This window comes from Argopecten irradians, chromosome 14, assembly GCF_041381155.1.
Source record: "Argopecten irradians isolate NY chromosome 14, Ai_NY, whole genome shotgun sequence".
NCBI classification, from domain to species: domain Eukaryota; kingdom Metazoa; phylum Mollusca; class Bivalvia; order Pectinida; family Pectinidae; genus Argopecten; species Argopecten irradians.
This window is the reverse complement of record NC_091147.1, coordinates 15,529,827-15,548,696: the sequence shown is the minus strand read 5'-3', so window position 1 is coordinate 15,548,696 and position 18,870 is coordinate 15,529,827. Positions and strand designations below refer to the sequence as shown.

The window sequence follows — 18,870 nt, the reverse complement described above, 5'->3', positions numbered from 1 at the left end:
TTTACCCATGTAACCTGATCCCCAACAGAACATTTAATCTACCAATCAATCAGCATTGGTCGACCAACCTCAATTACAATATTTAAATTAATTGGCATGAATCAACCAGCTGTCCAATAAATGCTCTGGTGCCTTTTTGTGTTTTAAAATAAAGAAATTCCAACCATCTGGCTGACTGTGCCTGCTGTGTTATAGTCTGTTGTTTTATATTTCAACTCCAAGACTAGCGTCAGTATTTAACACATGAATGTGAATTCAAAACATCGGTTTCACAGCAACAGAGCAATCAAATAATTGTTTATAACACTTTGACTATGTTTGTTCATGTTTTTGTTCTTATTAAAAGTATATACCTACCGTCTTTTGTTACCGTAGTTCAAGGAATCAGTTTCTCGAAAAAACCTAAATTTATGACATCTATAAAAACTGCCAAGCGTAGCCATCTAGTCTATTAGAGGATGGAGACAATACTATCTAGTAGTGGTAGTTTCATGGAAACTTAGCCTTTCGGTTACGGGGTTTCCGCATTTAGGCCAATAAACCAATTGATTTAGACGACATAAATTATATTTTTTTCTGAAATGTGATACCCACGTGATGGCAAGGCATTAAGTAATTGTCTGTTGTGAACAATGTCCATCAACTGGATCCACAAATACATATTAGTATCACGTGGTATTTTTTATGACAATTACGAAGGATTTATTTGCTATGTCGAGCTGTATGTGTGTTACGTAATTAGTTTGCATACATCATGATGTAGTTTGCGTACAATTCAATGTCATCGGTCACATTAAGTAATGACGTAGTACTCAATGAATGTGAATAAGGGCATATAACTCTGCATTACGATATGACGCAGGATATCCTCAATTTATATTTCTAGAAAGCCTTAATTTCAGTGTTACGAATAAGAGGTTCTTGTGGGGAAGTTATCAAAAAAGCAGTCTTAAGTCGACTTTGGAAAGTTATATGTCGTAAAGGGTAGGTATTAATTGTAACGTCTTACCGTAACGTCTTATTTTTGAGAGAAAACTAAGTAAGTAAATGATGTCGCAATCGATGCGTACATTAATGGGAGATAATACTCAAATACTAATTATGGTAGCTTCGAGTTGTTGTGGCATGCAAAAGAATAAATTAAGAATAACACATCTAATGCTGACTTTTTATTAGGAATGACCAAAAGAAAAAGCTGACTAGACATTTAATTAGAGGTAAAGATGTTACAATCGAAAAATTTCCAAGTTTTTAATTGTATGTCTGAAAAAGTTTTTGTAAATCTTATGATGTTCAGAAATGTTTATAGAAGTTGGCTCACATAATTTAAGCTTCCTCTCCCTCTTCCTCCTCGAACTCTCCCTCCTCCTCGGCGGTGGCATCCTGGTACTGTTGGTACTCAGACACCAAGTCGTTCATGTTGGATTCGGCCTCAGTGAACTCCATCTCGTCCATACCCTCTCCAGTGTACCAATGCAAGAAAGCCTTACGACGGAACATAGCGGTGAACTGCTCGGAGATACGCTTGAAGAGCTCCTGGATGGCGGTGCTGTTGCCAATGAATGTTGCAGACATCTTGAGACCACGTGGTGGGATATCACAGACGGCGGTCTTGACGTTGTTGGGGATCCATTCAACGAAGTAGCTGCTGTTCTTGTTCTGGACGTTAAGGAGCTGCTCATCGACCTCCTTCATGGACATACGTCCACGGAACATGGCGGCAACGGTCAGATAACGTCCGTGACGAGGATCACAGGCAGCCATCATGTTCTTGGCGTCGAACATCTGTTGAGTCAGCTCTGGGACTGTCAGAGCCCTGTACTGCTGGCTACCACGAGATGTAAGAGGAGCGAAACCAGGCATGAAGAAGTGGAGACGGGGGAAGGGGACCATGTTGACAGCCAATTTACGGAGATCAGCGTTCAGTTGACCGGGGAATCGGAGACAGGTGGTGACTCCGGACATGGTAGCGGATACAAGGTGGTTCAGGTCACCGTATGTGGGTGTTGTCAGTTTAAGGGTACGGAAGCAGATATCGTAGAGTGCCTCGTTGTCGATACAATAAGTCTCGTCTGTGTTCTCAACCAACTGGTGGACGGAGAGAGTGGCGTTGTATGGTTCAACAACGGTGTCGGATACCTGGAACATAGAATAAAACCGCCAATTTCAAGCACTGCATTTCCAATATATACTATATTGACATTTATTTGTATACATGCATACTCTTAGATATTATATTTACTAGTTTAGAAAATTAGTATGTAATTTGATCCGTAGATAAAGCACGTGCATTTTCGTTTTTAGTTATTGCATTAGTTATTGCAATTGCATACCTTGGGTGATGGAACAACGGAGAATGTGTTCATGATCCTGTCTGGGTATTCTTCACGGATTTTGGAGATGAGGAGAGTTCCCATTCCAGATCCAGTACCACCACCAAGAGAATGTGTTAGCTGGAATCCCTGAAGGCAATCGCAACTTTCTGCTTCTTTCCTTACAACATCAAGAACAGAGTCTACGAGCTCAGCTCCTTCTGTGTAATGTCCCTTAGCCCAGTTGTTTCCAGCACCACTCTGTCCGAACACAAAGTTGTCTGGTCTGAAGATTTGTCCAAAAGGACCAGATCTGACGGAGTCCATGGTTCCGGGCTCCAGATCCACCAAGACAGCTCGGGGAACGTATTTGCCTCCTAAAATTCCAGCATAAAACGTAATAATAGATGAAAATTGTATATAGACTAATGAATGTTTTTTCATAAAGTTGAGTTAAGAATATTTCGTTGTGCAGACGATACAAATAGGTAAGCTATTTGATGCAACATTTCAGTTTTATTTGATGAAGAATTACCAAACAATACGTTATATAACTTACTAAAAATTGAATACAACCAAACCCATGTAAAAATATGTCTTATTGTTTGGTATATTAGTTTTGAATTATGATTGCTGGAAATATTACAGGCAGATCATAATTACCTGTGGCCTCATTGTAGTACACGTTGATTCTCTCCAACTGAAGGTCGGAATCTCCGTGGTATGTACCGGTGGGGTCAATTCCGTGTTCATCGGAAATTACTTCCCAGAACTGAAAATAAGAATGTTCTATTAGAAAATAAGAAGACACAGATTTTTGGGGAAAACGCTTGAATATGTTTTTGTATTTTTCCCTTTTTTATATTCTGTATGAGTGGTAGCTGCAATAGTGCAGCTCTAAAATCTTCTAGACAGATGATGATGTCGGCCAAAAAGTATTGTAGACTGGGTACATCTATTTGTTCTATCAACGACACTCATCATGTGAACAATACTTGGTGTTTTCTCATATAAATGTATGTATAATCAACACAAAGAAAATGGTTTGTTTTTCGTGGATGTGCAATCAGTACTTCACTCCATATAGGGCATAGTGTCATGGACTTTTTAAAAAAGCGCAAAATGTTTAATGGTGGTAATGGTGTAAAGTAAGTAACTTTGTAACTGAAGAAAAATACTAATTAATCTGCTCCTGGTTTTTTATGGGAAAAAAAATACCATTCGTCAGCGTTGTGGCATCTTTAAGTTACTATTTCGTTTTGTTGGGCAAAGAAGTAATCCTAACCGTGTAGACAAAATATATTGTCGAATTTTCAAGGCAGTCCGTCCCTTTATCAAGACTCACATAAAACAAACACAGTCAAATGATGTGGAATTAACAAAAGAAAATTAAGAAGACAAAGGAAACAAATATTGTAATAAAGAAAAATGCAATAAAGCCGAAAGGTAGAATCTAGCGATGTTTTGTAATGATCTTGAAAGTTCGCTACAAATGATTTTTTGTGTGTTTTGTTATCATACATCAACATTAAAAATACAATCTGTAGTTTCTACCTTGAGTATAAGGTTATGTAAGGTGGCTTGGTCTGAAAATCCACTTCCCTAACAAAGCCTATCGCCCGATAACTTTCACTCTAAGAGACTTTTGATAAGAGGATTTAAATTTATCTGTTCGACAACGGGTTTTATCTTTAAATACATTCAGCAATGTAAATGTTTCTATGTAGGTATTGAGAACGTAAGAACTGTGAATAAATTGATTGCATTGAAACCAAGATCGGATACATAACTTTTAAATGCTGAATTACTGCTATCGCAGTTTCGTCAACACTAAAATGAAATAAATCTTATCCGGTAAACATTGCTTCTCACGGCCTGGTTAAATCGAGTTCACATAATCTTTTAACAATTGCAGTTTTACTGAAAACTTCAGTTTTTTAACTTGTTGTATTGAAATGCCCAATAAGAAGTCAAATTGATATGTTTATTTCACTAGAGAGATTAGGCGGCTGGGATAAAGGAGACCATTTGAGAGACACATGTAAACAGCATATTTGTGTAGTCAACTTTATATTACAGATATGTTTCACAAAATGAAGGCAACTTGTGTAGAAATTTAAAATTACCTTAAAGAAAATTTAACTAAGACGTGAAATCAAATTTCTAATACATTCTATCAATAAAAAGCGTTATGGCCGAAACTAACTACTATCTTATATATTAAACAGTGTTTACTGACAATTTAGTTTAAATGCATTCCCGTCTAATTATAGACACTGCTAATTCATATAAAATAATAAGCTTTATATAAATGTTATCTGATAGAAATGTTATGCTTAACCTATTTATCTTTTGTGATGATAGGTTGATCCTTGTCACACGAAACTATTGAATGTTCCCGCCTAAACAAGTTTAATCATGCAAATCTCGATCTGAATTTTACTGCTCAATGCCGAAAGTAAATCGCGGAAAGAAATCAATAACATTGCTTCATACAAACTATTTATCAGTTACACATTTTCGAAAGACCCAACAACCACTTTTGCAAATCACACACCAGTCGATATAGCCACGGCACAATGCATATGCATCGATCTAGAAATACCAGTCTACTACATAATATAACTTATGTTCTGTGCCGACAGTGGATTTTATTTTTTCACGTAAAGATGCAACTTAGCTGCAGCATGTGAATTCAGCTAGAGATAACTTTAAATTGTCGAAACATTAAACGAAATGTCAAAAACTTCTTATCATAATATAATCCATTGATTTGCGTTTTATTTCCTTAGTAACGAAACTTACCTTGGCACCAATCTGGTTACCACACTGACCAGCCTGGATGTGGACGATTTCCCTCATGGTGGTGGATATCTGTTGTAGTCGGGAGACTGAGGGTCGGAGGAGTCGGGTTTGTGAGTGGCTTGGTACCCGGGATACCGGGCCTTATATACGCTGAGTATCTACACAAAGATAAGGCACATCAACTATATCGGCTCCCTAACCGGGGCACCTTGTACCATGGAATTCTCCTCCATTCATTCCTACATTTATCAATTAGTATTGATTATATATATTTAAAGAGTTTGATTAGAATGTAGAAGAGAGTTTCGTGTACCCCCACCTGGATGTCGAGTTTAACCTTGTCGGAGTTGGCACAAATTCATACCTCCAAGTCCGTATGCCTACCGCCAAATTTACTTTTAGGTGGCATTAATTAATTCCAGTGTTACTTGACGTCTGCTACTTTTTTTTTAAATTTTTTTTTATCTAAAATTTTATGGTTTCTTCTAAATGCACTGCTGCACTGCGTAAGTCGGAACATATGGTCTTCTTTATGTCGGGACAATATAATATTTGAAATTTGCTATCCTTTATGAAACATTTGTGTAAAGTTCATTATAAAGATTGTTGTTGGAACACAACATTAGAAATGATAAAAACATTGTAAAAATCAAAATGAAAATCTGATATGGAGAGGAATTCCGCGTTTACAATACGACACAACATGAACATACCGCAGTCTTCCAAACCATATCATCACTTACCCTATGTAACGCAATTCAAATAGAGGAGATACTAATCTTAGCTGCTAATGGCAAAATCAATAAATCAGCTATATATATAGCTACAACAATCTCGAAATACAGATTTATTATTTACTTCTTTTACTTGTTGCATTGTTGATATAAATTGTGCTTTATTGAAATGTAGTACATTGCTACACTAGGACTTGAAATCCACGTACAAATCATTTCTGAGAATAGTCGGTTTTCGGTAGATGTTATAGTGTATGTAAATAAGAACCATGTGCACTAAATAGTCGTAAGAATATATTTATTGAGCTTCAGCTGCATTGTTTACAACGCAACACTTGATAAAAAGTGATTATCGTACAAATCAAGACAATAAACGTAACACAATACACAAACATGCAAACATGATGACCTTTCACCTTTAACCTCTAATTATTTACCTCCAGCCTCGTTTTTATCTTTACAGATTACCTTTCAATCACCTGTATCATCGATTACGTAGAAACACCTAAGAGATCGATAATCGATTGGATATATAGTGACCTAATAGTATAAGAACAGGTTTGGTAACCCTGTATCTTTAATCTCACACTTTACAAGTAGACCTATATTTAGCGTGTGCACTGTTGTTGGATTACACTGAGCCTATTTTATAGTTATAGACTCCATGTAAGGTTGACGCAATTGTATTATATACTAAGTGCAATTAACTGAAGTGCGTTATTCAGTAACTCTTCGAACTCAAAATGCAAAATTAAAAATCGTAATAAGGCTCACTTTCAACATCCAAAGTATTTTTATGTAATTGGTAAAAAAAACAAGAGCATAAAATTCTATAATCAGAAAAATATTTAAATTTAACAGGAACCCCACAATGTATGGAACTCCGCAATGGTCTACGTGTGCATTGCTACTGGAATTGATCGCTTAGAACTACGTATGAAATGATAGAGGATTCTGTGATGTTTTAATGTCACAATAAACAATAAAATAAAACAAAGGGATTGTGTTCTGGTGGCATATGTATACTGTTCGCTATGGCTCAGTGTAATTCGCCTTTATGAGAAAACAATAATAATAACTTAATGGTGATTAAAACGCATCAGCTTCAGCACGGGCATTTGTAGACTAAAAAATATCTGACAGCAGGACAATAGAGAAAGACATCTAAAATATCTTTTTGTTAAAACAAAAATACGTGCGCCTGTGGTTTCAGCAGTTCCCACAGCTTATGTTATCAAAGTACCGAATAAAAAGAAAAGAGCATTAACTTGTTAAAAAATAACATATTTTTTGGATTTCCATGATCTCATTGGCAAATACAAGGTCAAGTGGAGGTTAATATAAAGCATATGGATTCGATGTTTCCCTTTTCAGAAGCGGCAAGTTGATCTTGTGCTGTTGAAAAATGTAGAGTTCTCCAGGGTGGGATCTTAAGCCCTTAGTTCTTCTTGAAAATTATTTTTTATCACACTCTTTGATCTAAACTCTATATCAAATATACAATTTAACGACATTTAATATTGTTAATATGGCGTTATATCATCCTGGTATAAACCGCAAAGGAAAAGGGTCCATAAATGTTTGGTACTATGTAAGGTTGTTATCAGAAACAATTGAATGGAATTCGCATTCATTCCAGTAAACAAAGGAAACTTGTTAAACTGCATACACATATTTTGTGTTGAATACTAGCACTCAATATATAGTCATCGTGTTGTAATTTATATTAACAAATGTGTTATAGCACCTCTAGTCCGCTAAACCTGGCTACATTCTTAGTTTGTTTGTTGTTGGTGGTGGTTTTTATTTTTATATATTCGGCAAAAATAAACTAATAATATAAGCAGGTTTAGCGGACTTCAGTACCTCATGCTATAGATTTCAAAGTATCTGAGACACTCAGCTAACTTGTTGACAATTCTGAAGCAACGTCGCCAGAATTAATTGCAGTGACCAGTGGTATGGTGATTACTATAAAGGTTTAATGAATATTTTATCATTGTTCCATTTAGACAAACCATTGCCATATATACTAAGTATTTCCACTCGAAATCTCATTATGGTGGTTTCCCCTGTGTACGTTTAGAATTACAGATATACTTAATGGAGACATAAGTAATGACATTTTCACATGTAAACACGCCATGTCAATACCTAGGTATTAATTGTTCAATTCAAAATGTGATGTCATTCCACGTTCTGTCACTCACTATACATGTTGACTCGCTGTGTTTCGATACACCATGTCCGCTTCCATGTTTAATTCACCTTATCAACTGTATTTACTTTGTACAGTTAACTTTACGTATACATGTAGGTAATACGATTATGGGAAAATCGACATGATCAGACCCGTGAGTCTAAAACGTGGTAAGATCTGGCAGAAAGTGGCCTGTAGAATAGGATTTGATATAATTTTGTAATTCATCCAGAGTTTAATGCATAAGGTTACATCATAAACACACAGATATTACAACATGATGACGAAAACTTATCTATTTCATGTAAGGGATATGTATATTCATGCTACTTTAAGAATAAAAATAGGTTATTAGCTGCCAGTTATTATCATTCACAACGGTATTATGCTGAAGTTGTATTGATTCTAATACGAACTCTAATCCAAGCATAACTATCACTAATTACATTGTATATGTATGATTTACACAATATTTTCTCAATTACGGATTTTGCTTTAATTTTTCGTCCATAATTGTTTATTTATATCATGTACATTTAAGTTTGTAAAACTTGACAGTTCTCAAACCCAATTATCCATAATTCTAATAAAAGTGTGCTTAAATTCATAGAAGGACAATTTATTCGAAATGCTCTTATCTTGAAATTTCATATCACAAATACGTAAATGGTATGTCGATTATATTTACTATAATGTTATATTACATTTTCATTTAAACTTTAAATTTTACATAGTGTAGATTCGAAGCACGGTTCCCACTATATATTAAATACACCATTAAATTCTGTTGTGATTTAAGACTAACGTGGGAGGGGTACCTACTGTAGTTTTGTATGTTGTACAGGTAAGTAATAGATACATGTAGGTAGATATATATACCTGTAAATTCCAGACAACTGACGTGTTTACTGGTAGAAAGTGTAAAACAATATCACCTGTGTGTTAAGATCGGTATCAAAAGTGACCCCTGTCTGATACCTTAGACAGAAAAGTAAACCTAGACATCGACAGAACCGAGATTTCTTTTAAAACCCTACACTGTATATGCTTACTCTTTGAAAATAAAAATAAAATCTAAAAAAATCTAAAGTGCATGTATAAATCTAACAACGACACCGACATGGGCGTTCATGCTTTCTGACTTGGTTAAAAAATATTTAGTCAAAGGTCAAGATATTTATTTTCAAACACATAAAGGTATTCTACAGGGTGGAACCATTGGTTCCTTAATTTCATCTCTAAAAGGGGAGGCAACTTTAATTTGGTTTGACGAGATATTGAGTGTCCTAAACTTTAGCTAATTTTAGTATTATTTAGTGAGAAACGAAAGCAAATGCTAATTTTACATCGTTAGGTTTTACAGAGTTTCTGTGGTCTTGACGCTTGACTTCAACATTCTGCGGGTGTGAATCCGAGTCTACAGGAAACTCGGGCAAAGTAAATTTGATCTATTTAGTATACATTATATGGGACGTTTCTCTTCGCGCTTAAACAGCTACATGTAAAAACACCAGATGCTTATCGATTTTGTTTACATTTAAAATTTAAATGCAGAAACTAACAGATGCATATACAACAATGCGCCTGTACTTTTGAAACAAATCGTCTTATATGGATAGGGATTTGATAATTAGTTACAGTTTATATATACTTGAAACCAACCAGAGTGTACATGGACCCAGACAAAAATCGGTAAAATCATACTCCATGGTGTATATACAAATATGAGTTTACCTATTTTTGTATTTAACCCCAAAAACCTCTAAAGAATGGTCTATGAACACGGATTGGTCACAATATATATATACTGTAGCTACATATGAAATTATCAGACCCCTGTGGTCTCAAGTGGACAGACATGACAGGTTTGATCCAGTTTTTTTAACACATCTGTCTAAAATTCCACCTGGATACGGTCTGTTTAGGGTATTCACCTGTTCAAATCTAATTAAGGTATAGACTGATTATCTGATCATTCGGTGTCTACAAACATAGGGATTATCCACCCATGTAAATGTTTCATCAGATATCATGTGTGTATTAACAGTTGTTTGTTTTTTATGCTGTATATCGACGTTACTGATCACTCAATATACTCTACATAGACTCGGCATACATTCCGAACTTGCACGTCATATTTGATACCAACAAATGTATATGCATGCACATATTCTGTGTAAACTCTTCCGAGTTTCAAGTCCGTGTGTTTGAACTCGAATTTAGTTGTTTACAGTTTCAGAAGATTGTTGACTAAAGTTTAACTGACACGATTTCAGTAAAATTTATCCCTAACGTCTTCTTTGCCTGGTACCATAAGATTGCCAGAACGAGTACAAACGTTTATCTGCCAAAGAGTCTAAGTATGGTGTGGGCTCAAATGAAACTCGGTTTGGCTAATATTGAATAATACACGATGTATTTATTGAATCGAAAGATGAATGAATACTGAAGTTATAATTACATTTCATTCCTTGGTCAAAAATATGTGCCTATACAAATCAATATATCTAACAGACATATACATGTATGTATGGTCAGAGTACTACATCGGTATCAAGTGGAATTTACGTCGTAGAAATCCACATCTCAACTACGGTACGGGAAGTCATTAGAGCGGTTAAAGGATAGTTAAGTCATGTAAGATCTTAAAGATATTGCTTGACATTGATTTTAAATGTGATTACTTTAGTAAAGGTTTGTCCGGTTACAGTACAAGATTAGGAAGGCTACACATATATTTTAATTTGTATAAGAGCTTTAGACAAGTATCTACCCATACCTTTTGTATTCCCGCCAGGCGAGGTATACACATTAGGTGATCAGAGCGTGAATAAATTAAAATCTTATGGAAATGTAACTACGAACTGCTCTATGATTAAAACCTATTTAACGTTTTTTCTTCGAGATTTTAATATAGATTTCCTAAGGTGTCCTCTACTATTCAAAGATTTCCTTCAATCTACGTACCTACCTATTTATCTATTGAGAGTCATGCACAATGTTTTATAATCTACCGAACAAACTTCGAGAACTTCAGTGAAATAAGAATGCACATATCGTTAATGACATATGCAATCGCTATGGTTTTGTGACGTCATACATTAAAGATATGCTAAAGAACCGGTATATATAATTACATTTTTATGCATGTATTGACCATAATTAGAGACGAATAATGTTTGATAATTATTTTCTGTACATTGCGTCGAGGTATTAATTTCTTCGATACAAAACCAAACTTAAAAGGTTGGTGAGCGAGTCACCAAACAGTTTTACAGAAAAGGAATCAATTTTCGCTGACCATACGAAATCGAATCCATTGCTTTGAGTGTTTGCCAAGTTTACCAGCCAGGTTTGGGTCTAAAAGCAAATGATTTAAATTCTCTAACGCCTATTCAAGTATAGGGTATTATAACAATGATCAATGATCAAGGTGGTGTCAAATAATATTAAGTATTGTGTTATGTAGGTGTATGATTTGGCACAACCATTTATAGTGCATTACTAAGCTCTTGTATATAGATAAAACTGTACCGATTTTACTTCAATAGTCAACATAGATACGCAAAAACAACACATAATAATATATACGTTCTTAGGTACACGTATGTAATTTACGATGGTCAACATTAGCCTGACAAAATAACAAGCTATTCACGTTATTGACCAAAGTAGGATTTTTATGCCAATGGCTAACAAATCATGTCCAAGTTTCTCTTTTGGCACCATATATATATATATATTTATTATCATTATCGGTACTCAAGGGGTTACATTCTATTGAGGATAACATATTGTAAGAGATAGATTTTAGGTTCAATAAACGAGTAACAATAATGTAAAAAAACAAATATAATAATCATTACTGAAATATTATTTACTTAGGTCAAAAGTATTTAGAGCTTTGTTCTGAACATTAAATTCCTTCGTCAATGACATTAATGGCCAAAACCAGTTCTTTATTGCGAAACTCGCATTAACCCACTCTGACACTCTCTACAATCTAGCTGTCTGTCTCGGGGGTGTTTCTAAGTATAAATATAATCTGTTACTTATCTTTCTTGAAAGAATTTGATATACATGTACCTTTGTATTTGAATATTTATCGCCATTGATTAGGGCACGTCTATATTTAGTATCGTCCCCGTGACATACATGTACACGTATAAGGTACTTGTATACTTTGTATCGGGATACCCCCTCCTCCTCCTCATTCCCACAGGGACCTGAGAAATAATTATAGTCCACATAAAACCGATATCAGACATGTTATGGGCGTCTGTACGGCAGTAAACTTAAAAATCGGTAAAAGGTATATCTGTATGGTTTACAATTATATAGCACACCATTCTCGATACTTCAGCGGTTACTATCACTCTCTTTATACCAGTGGATATCGAAAGACAATCGCGGATATATCGATATTGATACTAACCCCTGTAATATCGAGGATAATAGCACAAAGAAGAATGGTTTTCACCGATTTTAACCTATTCCCTTTATTGTCTAAGACTAGATAAATAAATATCGACTGTTAGTAATTGCTAGGTCCTGGTGTCCCTATTGACTCCGTATCTTCAGCTGTTCTGTAGTAATGTGGCGTCATCGCCTGTTGGCAGTCACAATAGTACAGCACCACAAAGTCAATAATTAATGCCGTATTCTCGGACACAGACAATCAATAGCCCACGTTTTGCATCAGGCATTGTTTGTAGTGCATCACACAGAACAGGCGCATATCATATGACAAAGTGGGGTCATCGATAGTCCAAAACATGCAGATGCAGTTTTACTCTTTTGCACGATTCCATTCGTTTATCACTAATACACCGTGGAATTTCAAGAGTCTGAGACTTTATTGATAGATGCTCTCACTATTTTCATGTGTCTGTCTGTGCAGGGTCTATCAAATGGTTAAAATCACACCTATCTATCAATCAATATCTCTGGGTACGCGGGCTGTGGTATAGTCATGTACAAGACGTACGTCGGTGGTATTTCGCAGGGAACTTTGTCCATATGGTACCATATAGTTGCGGACAGAGCACACAACCTGTCATTCTCGACATTCCATGGGTTTCTGTTATCCACCGACAGTGAAAGTAACCCCTGGAGTATCCAGGATGACCACTTGTTTGAAAACATAATAATTAGATCCACAGTCATATTGACCATTTTAGTTTTGTTATGATTCAAAAAAAGATCTGACGACTATAGAAAGGAGACAGGCGACGATTCCTATGCCTGGAACAGCCTGTTGCTTCAGAAATATCCGATATTTGTGATGTTTAAACAAGTATGCGTTATTGTTAAATTAAGTAGGGAATATAACTTTAAACAATGTAGGGCGGCTATCATTAGTCCTAATTGTATTTGCACGTCACCCCGAAGTCGTCTAACTACAAACATATAGCGATGAGTGTCCATTGATAAGATTAGATGATAACAGCAATGACAAAGGTGATGACACCAACGACGTCGTCAGACGATTCTTGTACTGTCTCAGACGATCGCCTTCCCGGCCATTCTTTTAGATAGAGTGCCAAACCTGGTCATGGACGTCGTCTTTTAAGTAAATGAGAAGAACTACACAGTTTTGTTACACATGAACAGTGTATGTATACATAACCAAGTAGAAGTGTTATCTTTTCAAATCCAAAGTTTCATTATTAGCCTTTACTTGGACTGGTCAACATGAATACTTTACTAGTTAACACCCTCGCCCACACAACACCCTCCCTCCCCATACAGTCTACATGCTATATTGTAATGACCAAAGTTATGAGGATAGATTCATTGTACATTTTTATCTTTTAAATTATAACATTTTAAGGAGACATGTTGTCATTTGATTTAGACTTGCTAGAACAGACATATATGAGGTGAAATTGAAAGACATTAGGCAGGGCCTATATTAGTCACAGGGATCTGAGAATAAGTTACAGTTTACATCAAGATGGACCAACCATAATGTCTATAGACCATTTTAAGACGTTTTAGGGGTCAATAAGTGTATTTACTAGCTAGAATACAAATTTTACAGATTTTCTATCTAAACCCCTAAAACGTCTAGGAATGGTCTATGGGTACTCTGGTGGTTCCATATTGTTACTAACTGTAAATAATTCTCTGTTACCTGTGATCTTCGTCCTCTATGATAATTATATTTCACTGAAAGTGTCACGTGAGCTTTGTGAAAAAATAAGTTTTTCCTGGTATTCACGTGCAAATAAAAAAAAATAAAATGAACAGAATTTTAATTACGGGGTCTAAGTTCACCTACATGTACTTATCCTTAAATTGCACATGTACAGTATACCATGTGTATACAATGTGGATATACAATAGGGTATTGTAGTCGCTTGTGTATCTGCCATAAATATTATGTCGACATCTACGTACATGTATATATGTAGTTCAGTAAGCTTAACGTTACGTATTGATAAGATATTCTGACTAAAATTTGAGGGATTAAGCCTTCAAGTAAGGATAATTTGTGTACATTAATAATAGATTAAAGATAAAACCATATTAGTATGTTGTTTTCCATGTTTAACCCGTTCAGAAATAGAAAGGATTTATTTGCTCGTATTATGCTACAAGTTGACAAATCTTTGTTAGGGTCATTACTAAATTCTAATGGTCACTCTTATTATAGCGCTCAGAGCGTCCTTGGCAACCGACATCACAGTGTGTCACAAGCAGTCCTTCACCTAGCTGCCGGAACTATTTTCATTATCATGTCGTAGTGGCTAATATTAATACACCGTTGTGTGACTCCTTGCCTACCTGTATATGCCACACCTGGGCTGTTTGTGTTATGTCCAGGTTACAGGTAAATACAATTATTGTGACGTGACATATTGGAGTGTCAGCTTTAAAAGGACAGTGAAATGAAACTCGAACTTGTTTTAACGACCAAAGAATTAGTCCTAGGGTTTATAAGGATTTGAAAAAAATGACAGCCCGTGTTTAAAGTCAAATTAACACAAGCGCTGATCCGCAGGGGGTTTGATAAGAAATTGAATATGGTTCGGTGGTTAAAACAAATATTGGCATACTTGGATAATTTATATTTAGAATGCTTGTATGTATTCTCTATATGAAATACACCATTTGTAATTTGTTTTATAAGATTCAAGTTTGATCATGAAGCATATATAAACTCTATTTCTGTCCATGTACTACACCTACATTAACATATACATGTAACATACATACATGGACAGTGCATACGTACGTTAAGCCATGTATATGTAAAATACAGATACCATTGTGTACTGTTGTGTTACTAAAATGACAAAAACGTTTTCGCCGTTCAACTTTTCAGAACTGGTTATCGGAAATCTGAAACCATGTTGTGGATTTAAAAAAAACCACGCTAAAACGCCTACCAGTTTTGTTAAATTGTGAAGTAAAATCTATTTTAGATAGCTATATTTACAGCAGGCAGATATTAGAGATTGTAGCAGTGATTTATTACTATTTATGTCGATGATTGTAGGTATATAAATATAATTAATATTGTACGCGATAACGTAATATTTGAAAACTATATAATATGCCTCAATATAAGAAAAAAACCATTTTGTTTGTGGTAATATATTTCATTTTTATTTGGGACAATCAGAACACTGAGAATGGATATTTTTGACACGACTGACACTTTGTTCGTTAATTTATTTATTACGAGATCACTATTAACCTTAAATAGAGGTGACCCGCCCCGTACCTGATTTGACACGTGTTGGAGCATGCTCCACTTTCCTACACATTCCATTCACAGCTTTAATAGTAGAAGAGATTGTTTTATTGTGGGACAATTACGTGAAGTATGTAATAAATTAGGATATTTGTAAACCATGACATACAGTGTAAATATTTAATTGTTTTATTACTTTTCCTTCATTTATACAGCTATACAGATAGTACCGTTTGGTGACCAAAACTACAACTTTGAAAATATGATTAATAAGCCACGATAGTTTACTGCACAATGCGACCTACATGTATCTTTGTCTGTATAGTAAAATGTGTATGTTAAAATCTACCTCGGAAACCACAGTGTCACATACATTAACTCCAGTACGTTCTGTATATGAATTAAAACTCGATAAAATAAACCTTCTCTTTATTTTTTATAACATCTTTATAGATAAATAAAAAGTCTGTAGGGTAAAGGCGCAGACACACGTATACAGCATACCTTTTCTCAATTAATGGAAATGTTCTTCATTTATGTAAAATCATGGGCGGGGAAATGGACGAGGGTATGGTTTAAGTCCATATCGTCCACTATTTAACGGATAACACGACCTGTTATTTTAATGATTATTTTATGGATTAAACTTTTACATGTATATACATGTACCGCGTATACATGTTGCACAGTATGTATACTGTAACGGAGTGCAATGTACGATATGTATACAGGAAATGTTAAAATTGAATGAAGAACTTAAAAACAACTTTGATCATAACGATGATACAATGTAATAAACATATGGATTTAAATATCGTTACCACACCTAAGATCGAAAATCCTTCCTGTCTCGCATCAATTCCAATCATACGGTATTTTATAATTTTTTCATGTTTTTCTTTAGTTTTCTTCCTTTTCTTCTTCTTATTGAACGAGTTGTCTCATATTATATTCATTATCGATGGCTTGATTCGTATATAAATTGATGAATGATTCATGTACAATATTCCAAATATATTTGGTTGTCAGTAAATAAGGCCAAGATTAACATTGTTGCCCTGTCGAAGGAGAGTAATATTTTGTTGGTCGAACTAGATTTAGATTTATTTGTACAAAGGTTTAGTTTTTCTCATATAACAGGCATTTTTCTCAGATTTCAGTCATACGCACTACCAAATCCTTTTATCAGTTGGTAAATATTGTTTTTGATACAAGAAACTACTTCGGGCTATATACAGAGATTGGGACCGTGGTATGGATGAATCTTTGGTGATAAGACCATACGAGTTATCTCCCATGATAGCAGAGGGGGAAATCTGGATCAAACTTCCAAAAATGCTTCTGTTAAATAAAAGATATTAGATTTAAAACAATCTTGTTTTATATGGACGGTGATTTTTCTTATTTTAACCAATTAATAATCAATGGAGATACTAATTCGTTTTAGATAAACGTAAAGTTACGTTTAATTAACTCTTGATAGCTCATGCACCTTTCCCTAGTTCGTTCTAAACTGTTGTAAGTGGAGATAACTCTCCGTCCGTATTTGATTGCAGTTTGAGCCAGCGGTAATCCTACATGTTACACTGACTTCAACTTTAAATCACCTTTCCCTAGTTCGTTCTAAACTGTTGTAAGTGGAGATAACTCTCCGTCCGTATTTGATTGCAGTTTGAGCCAGCGGTAATCCTACATGTTACACTGACTTCAACTTTAAATCAGTAACATGACGTTTATCTTCAATACTGGAAATAAGTAGCGCTTCTGTTTTCCTTATATTGAATTTTACCATCCATTATCTGTCCATGTTTTGTCATTGAATATTTTGGTTTCATTATATGAAAAAGAGGGTTCAGAACATAGTACTGATAAAGTATCATCCGCAAATAGTTTTTAAAGACTTTCAAGATGTTATCAGATATGTCATTTATATATAGAATAAATAGTAAAGGACATATAACTGGCCTTTGCTGAATGCAAACTTTTGTACTTTTATTTGAAGATCTACTCTTTCCTAAAAAAATTGTCGGCGATTACGGACACATTTTTAACCGAGTTTGAAGGTTTAACATGAAGTTCCTTGTGACATACACTATCGAACGCTTTAGGAAATCTTTTAAGATCGATTACATTTTAGTTTTATTATATTCTAAAGATTTTGAATGGGGAGATTGTAACTTAAATCTCGACTATCAACAACCAACAAACAATAGAGAAAAACTAGTTGAAGTAATACAAAATATACATGTAGTAAATAAGCCAATCTGATTAAAATCATATCTTCGATTACGCTCTGATACTCTACGCTCCAGTACTGGAGCGTAGAGTATCAGAGCGTAATCGAAGATATGATTTTAAATCAGATGTATATAATGAATACATCATATTAATAAGAATACTGATGACCACAGTTCCATTGGTGATATGCAGAAAACATACAAAATGATAATATTCAAAAATGACTTTAGGTTCACCATATTTAAAATCAGAATATGAAAGTCGGACTATCATTTACCAAGACTTTTTTATGTAACAGAAAATGTTTCAAAAGCTACATAATGAGTATAAATTTATAACCTGCTGACAACGTCTTCCTATTAGGACAACATCTGTAGTCCTGAGAATCGTGACTTTTACACAGGGATCTGAGAATTAATTAGTTTATATCTATATATTATGGACCTACCCATTACGTATTAGGTATCTAGATAAAAAAATCACAAATCAAAAAAGTACAAATTGTCCTCTACATAAATGTATAAAATATAACTAATCCTCAGATCCTTTTGATTTGTTATTCACATCAATGAGGCACCATGCGAGCATTTCTGTCCATAAAAATGGCATCTTGTTGATGGGTTTTGGTTGCATGTACGTTCCACAGCGATCAGATCTATGGATAATGCATATCATATCATGTCACTTTTTTTATATATTCATTGGAAATATATATTTTTTTTATCTATGGTGTGAATATTTGATGACTTATAGTTTAAAACAGCAGAAAATATTAGGAAAAAAAAAAAGTACTCTCCCCGGCGGGGAATTGAACCCCGGTCTCCCGCGTGACAGGCGGGGATACTTACCACTATACTACCGAGGAGTACATCTATATGG

General features: G+C 34.8%; 1 protein-coding gene and 1 non-coding gene across 2 annotated transcripts; both read right to left on the bottom strand.

Moving 5' to 3' along the window:
- Positions 1-1,156: 1,156 nt before the first annotated feature.
- Positions 1,157-5,276, bottom strand: LOC138306918 (tubulin beta-4B chain). The gene is made up of 4 exons (XM_069247487.1): positions 5,118-5,276; positions 2,976-3,084; positions 2,334-2,689; positions 1,157-2,139 (listed from the first exon to the last, which is right to left on the bottom strand). Exons 1-4 carry the CDS (start codon positions 5,172-5,174, stop codon positions 1,327-1,329), a joined length of 1,335 nt encoding a protein of 444 aa, XP_069103588.1. The 5' UTR covers positions 5,175-5,276; the 3' UTR covers positions 1,157-1,326.
- A 13,508-nt stretch (positions 5,277-18,784) lies between these two features.
- Trnad-guc (transfer RNA aspartic acid (anticodon GUC)) lies at positions 18,785-18,856 on the bottom strand. Its single transcript has one exon. It is a non-coding gene; the product is annotated as a tRNA-Asp (tRNA).
- Between the last annotated feature and the right edge of the window lie 14 nt (positions 18,857-18,870).

Excerpts from the sequence above, each read along its gene's own strand:
- LOC138306918 (XM_069247487.1), bottom strand. The coding sequence starts at position 5,174 with ATGAGGGAAATCGTCCACATCCAGGCTGGTCAGTGTGGTAACCAGATT. Across the intron at positions 3,085-5,117 it reads GTAACCAGATTGGTGCCAAG|TTCTGGGAAGTAATTTCCGA; the intron begins GTAAGTTTCGTT and ends TCTTATTTTCAG. Across the intron at positions 2,140-2,333 it reads CCGTTGTTCCATCACCCAAG|GTATCCGACACCGTTGTTGA; the intron begins GTATGCAATTGC and ends TCTATGTTCCAG.